This window comes from Pterocles gutturalis, unplaced genomic scaffold, assembly GCF_000699245.1.
Source record: "Pterocles gutturalis isolate BGI_N339 unplaced genomic scaffold, ASM69924v1 scaffold14267, whole genome shotgun sequence".
Classification (NCBI taxonomy): Eukaryota; Metazoa; Chordata; class Aves; order Pterocliformes; family Pteroclidae; genus Pterocles; species Pterocles gutturalis.
This window is the reverse complement of record NW_010115610.1, coordinates 1,472-7,109: the sequence shown is the minus strand read 5'-3', so window position 1 is coordinate 7,109 and position 5,638 is coordinate 1,472. Positions and strand designations below refer to the sequence as shown.

Below are 5,638 nucleotides of genomic sequence, written 5' to 3'. Positions count from 1 at the left end.
AGGATTATACATATGTTCAGGAAAAACTACTGAAAGTGTCCGGTGAGAACCACAAGGAAATAAGGAAGGCGTACACTCTGAGATGCAGGCTACAGTTTACCGTAAAGAGGGTGCAATTGTACATTAGGTCAGATACCTGCACTGACAAATCTGTAACAATCAAAAGCTCTGTAGTTTTATTTTCCAGCATGCCTAGTTGAGGCAAATACCTTGACTGGAGTTGAAAGATTGCCTTCAATTATTGGCACAGAAGTAGAAAATTGCTTGTGCCTTACTCAGTTACGCCTTTAGTCTGGTAAGCGACCTCTGTAATGGGAAACTACATCAGCACTACCTCTTTCCACATCAAAAACCATGCATCTTTCTGTAAGGAATGTAAAAATCAATGGAAATCTACTTATTAAATACAATCTTGTAGTCAAAACTATGACCCCAACTGTCAGCATCAATGTTTTCTGTTAAACTACTTTTCTCCTTCCCAGTCACTGAGATTCTTGACTTTCCTTTCTATACACAATTACTTACTTCACAAATTATACATTAGCACTGTCATAAGTATGTAGCAATATTTGTAAAAATCATACTAAAAGGAGGTTTAGACACCCTTCATTAAGGGAAAGAAAAACCAGAGTTTTTATAGAAGAAGTTCTTGTTTGACTGCAAGTGACATCTTAACATAACAGTTAAATTTGATTACTAGGTATTTCAAGAACTTTGCACAAGAAAGCTGAACTACATAGCCAACTTCTTAGATAAGCCACAAACTATATCAGGGATAACAACATTACTATAAGCAGAGCCAACATATCAATTAGCAAGTGTCATGATCCACTTACATAGGAGGGAAAGTTACCAGAGCAGCAATTATTTAACACCACTTCTACCTGCAAGTGAAGGTGTAGGAGCAATTCTACTGACAAAAAGCAAAAGTACAGCTAAACCTCAGCAACCTTTGGGCAGCACATGAAGCCATTACTTAACACAGCCAAGTAAAAGCAGAGCAAGCGAGAAGTACTTTTCAAAGGAAGTGTTGATGGTTGTAGCAAAGCATGCTGCAGGTGAGTACATGTGGGGAAGAACCTTGCTATCTACAGAGACACTGAGATTCTGCATTCCTTTCATGGATGCTTTAATATTTAACAAACTACATCTCAATGACAGACGCATAACCTTTCCAAATGATCCTGCATGCTCGCACTCATTAGCAACTAAACAGTGTAGTATACAAATGAGAAAGAAGTCAAGGGTTAAAAGTGTTGATTGATGCCTCAGAGTATGAGTATTTCTAATGTTATTAGAGCCCAATAGGAAAATAAGAGTCTGTATCATAAGGGGGGGGGGGAATCTTTAAAACAGTAAAACTTGCTCCAAAATAACTAAACTGTCATGGTAAGTGCAAAAGTAATTCTGACTGGCAGTTGTAAAGACCATTTATTGTTTATCTCAAGTCATTTACTTACCTTAACTCATGTAATTTAGCGTTGTAGTTCAGAATAACCAAGGGATGAGAAAATTTGCCAGTTCCTAAGCTTTTAAAAGAGAGTGATGTGATAAAAGCTTTCATTAAAAAGAAGAATCCCAGGGACAAGCAAGAGGAAAAAAAAAATTCTATTGACAATGTTTGTTTTGTTTCTTTTACAATGAGAGTGATTCTTTACGTGTATCCTTTTTGGCACAGCTTTAGCTGAACTATTTTTTAAAACTCTAAAGTATTGAGTGCGAGACATCTCAGGAGATGAAAGGCATAAAGCATCTACATACCCTATGCGTGATCCCCGCAAAAGTAACAAAGAAAAAAGAATCTCTTTTCATAGTATAAAGTTTTTCTCTTTCTCTTGTGCACTCAAGGCAGAGAACTACATTGCATTCTTATCACACAAGCCATCTGAAGGTGTTTAGTGCTTATTTTTAAAGGAAATATTCCTACATCATTTCATATACTGGAAACAGACTTCTTCACAAATGAAAAAATATTGAGTCCTTCTGTTCCAGTTTATTCCCTAGACTTAAAAAACATGCTTCAAGTTTTCAGCTGCAGGAGCAGGAAAAATCTTTGAAAAGGAACACTGCACAAGTCTCCAGAGGACTGCAGCCAAGCAATAGCAGCACCCTCTGCTGCTCAGAAAAGGAGAAAAACCTACACTTACAAAACCACCACCCCACATACACACAATATTCCAGCCTTCTCTCAACTGTACATACTGCTTGTACACAAAACAAGAGCACACTTCCAAGGATCAGCATTTCTCTAATCATCCTTTATTTCCCCCATCTCTACAAAGCTTTTATTCTATTAACATTCTGACAATAACTACAGACTTTCATACAGGAGTCCTTTTTCACTTCAAATTTTTTCACCACAAACTGCCCAGTGCAATCTTAGTTTTCTTTAGTTTTTAAAATTAATGCCATCCTTCCATACAAAAACAAAAAATAAATCATTCAGCCATCAGTTTCACAGGAGTACAGCATACAGCAAGGGAGAAGGCAATTCTGCCAGAGTTACGAGAACTGTACTAAACTACAAATGTTGAGAAGCATATCTGAAAAGCTAAGAAGAAGTCTGTCAGGTTCGAGTCTCCTAGGAGGAGTCTATCTTCAACAGGTAGAACCAGAAACCACTTATAAATACAGCTGATGAGTCTACAAACACTCCTTTTCCTTCTTAAAAGCAGTATAATTAGCAGCATAAAAATAAACACGGCTAATTCATTCATGCTCCAGCACAGCTATATTTCTACAACTTTTGTTAACATAGACTGCGTTCCTATGTTTAAATGTTGCTTTATTAATGAATTGCAACATTAATGTTGCATTATGTCAGTCTTACTGTGTAACCATGACCTAGAGCAGTGCCAGCTCAAGCAGCTCTCTAACCTGTGCTGATCCTTCAGGTAACAGTTAAAACCTAAAATAGAGTCGCACCATGAATCAAGAACAATTCCCAAATATGGTTCACTGCCTAGCTCCCCAACAGCTCTTACAGGAGCACAGCCTGGGGACAGAGCACACATGAACTGGCCAGCACTGCACGGAAACAATACGCAAAGCAACTATCAGCCCACACAAAAATTGTGCAGCTACACAAAAATCTTTCAGATAACTTCCTTCAAGCTAAACAAGCTTGTTTCAGTTTATGTCAAATACACCTTAAAAAAAAGAAAAACCCTGCATTAATGATTGGAGATGATAAAAGAAACTTCAGAACTGACCACCACCAAAAAATGTGTTCTGCTGTGTCTGTAATAGAATTTGCATATGGTTATTTACAAAACACTTCAAAAAGTTTCCAATTTGGACACTTAAAAATATATTTTTGAGTGAAAGCATTTCCTGTATTACACACCAAGTCCATACTGGCTGCTAGTTGCTATACGATACTCACAAAGTCCTACTAAATCCGGGAAAATCAAAGCATTGGAATAAAACCAAGAATTTGACTTCCAAAAAGCCAATTGAATGACATGAAATACAAGTTTTTCACTCCAAATGAGAAGTCATATACTTCAATACCTTGAACAGTAGAATTATCAATAGAAAATTATATAATTTACTAAAAACTCATGTGAAAACATGACAACTTGTCAAAAATCAAAGAAGCTAGTTGAGATACTGTAAACACACAAATGAACTGTATACTAATCGCTATTACCAAAAACACTGCTGCAGCTTCCAGAAGCAGATGTTCTTCCTATTTACTTGTCCTATTGCATCTTAAGGACTGGTTCTCTGTACATTTATTTTCATACTCAAACACATAGAGAACATATGTTAATTGATTTTTTGTGGTTTGGTTTTGGTTTACATCAATTTGGGTTTGTTATTTTTTTAAGTACATTGTAAAAACTTGAGGGTTTTGTAACTTTGGTTTTTTGAAAGGTGAGAGGAGGCTGGATGTTCTATTACCAATTAATGATTAAGAAAAAGAAATTGGTACATAGGCCTAGGAACAACATTCTTCCACAAGAACACTTGCTTGCTCCTCTTTTTTATTAGTCACTATCACTGCTTTCATTATTCTTTCTGGTTTTGCTCTTGCTAAGAGTTAACAGAATTTCTCCTTCCTGAAGAATTTGGAAAAAAATGGTGAACTACTAACGTACACTGGAGCTAGGACTCCAAAAACATTTTTTTATATAAAATGTTAAGTGATATTAGTAGCAATAAAAATATGAATATTTATTCCCAAGTTCTTATTGCAAATCAGAAGTTCTCAATAAGCATTGCACACACTTTACAAGGTCCTCACAAGCAGGATCCCATATGACATTATGTAATGTCTTTGTAAGTGAATGACAGGCTAAAACACTTTTTTTTAAACCTGTATTTTGTCAATGAACTCACTATAACCTGTCCAGAAAGAAGAATTTGATGTTTCTGTAATATTCCTTACAATGCTTTCATCTAAATGAACCTGATATTCTCAGAGAACACCACATCTGCACAATTGCTTACCTTCCTTCTTGCCTGCTGTAAGAAGGAAAATGTCATAAACAATGCCAGGAGGGTCTTATTAAGTGTATGAGTTAGCATGTAAAAATATTTATAAATAAACACCCTGATCTTTTGAACATAAGTCATCAGAACTCTATTCCTTAAAATATGTAGGAGTATTTGCTCATGTCAAATGCAGGCAAATAATTTGATTATTAACAGTTAAAACAGCATAGTTTTTTGTGGACTGCCTGAATTCTTCATAGTGTGCTTTTAGGAAGTAAAATTTTTGCTTCATTGCAAAACTTTAAGTTTAATATGCAAATTATTTTCCAAAATTCAAAGTTAGCAAGGATTAAGAACACAAAACATGTAGTTTCTCACCTTTGTCTTTATGTAGAATGGAGATGACTGGTGAACGGGCAAGTCCATGAGGCTATTGGAATTTGTGACACTGTTACTGTTAGCGTGTTCATCTTCTCTACTGCTGTCATCAGACTGATCAAAGTCATCACTCTCCTGGTCCATTTCCTCCTCCTCTTCCACCTCCTCCTCTTGATCACCAGTATGTTCATCATCTTCTTCCTCTTGGTTACAAGTGGATTCTTCATCCACAGTAATAAGTCTATTGTTATTTTCTTCTAACTGTTCCTGCTTAGACTCATGCCTGTCATCAAATCCAGGTTCTTCTCCTCTTATCTCCCCATTCCTCCCAGTGTGCTGCTCCCCTTGTTGTCGTCTTTGCTGCTGCTCCTCTTCTTCTACAACCCGATTCATCTGCTCCTCATCTACTTGGCTTGAGGAAGCGTTACCTCGAAGAGATCCACCAGTTCGTCGCCTCTTGCTGCCCACAGAGAGCAGTTCCTGATTCATTTCCAAAAGCCAGCTTGCTACTTCTTGGACCTTGGCTAGGCTATCCGAAGATGCAAATGCTTTCACATTCTAAGGGAACAAAAAAAAAGAGAAAGTGGAAAATTAGAAAAGTTACCTTTTCTATTAGATAAAGCACTAAAAACTTATTTCATTGTATTACTCCTGACAACTTCAAATTCAAAGAAACAAGGAATAATTTTTACCCAACACACAACTGGAAAAACCCAAACAGACTACAGACAACTTTGTAGCATGAATTTCTTCGATCAAACGGTCTGACCATGATCTCTGTAAGCACCAGATTCTGCAAAATTAAGAACTACTTTTCCTC

The 5,638-nt window shown here is 36.5% G+C and overlaps 1 protein-coding gene across 1 annotated transcript; it reads right to left on the bottom strand.

Annotated features, from left to right (window-relative positions):
* Positions 1 to 4,818: 4,818 nt before the first annotated feature.
* LOC104463065 (F-box/WD repeat-containing protein 7-like) lies at positions 4,819 to 5,307 on the bottom strand (the record flags this gene model as incomplete). Its single annotated transcript, XM_010075248.1, has 1 exon — positions 4,819 to 5,307. A coding segment is annotated over exon 1 (489 nt), but the record flags the coding sequence as incomplete, so codon positions are not given.
* Between the last annotated feature and the right edge of the window lie 331 nt (positions 5,308 to 5,638).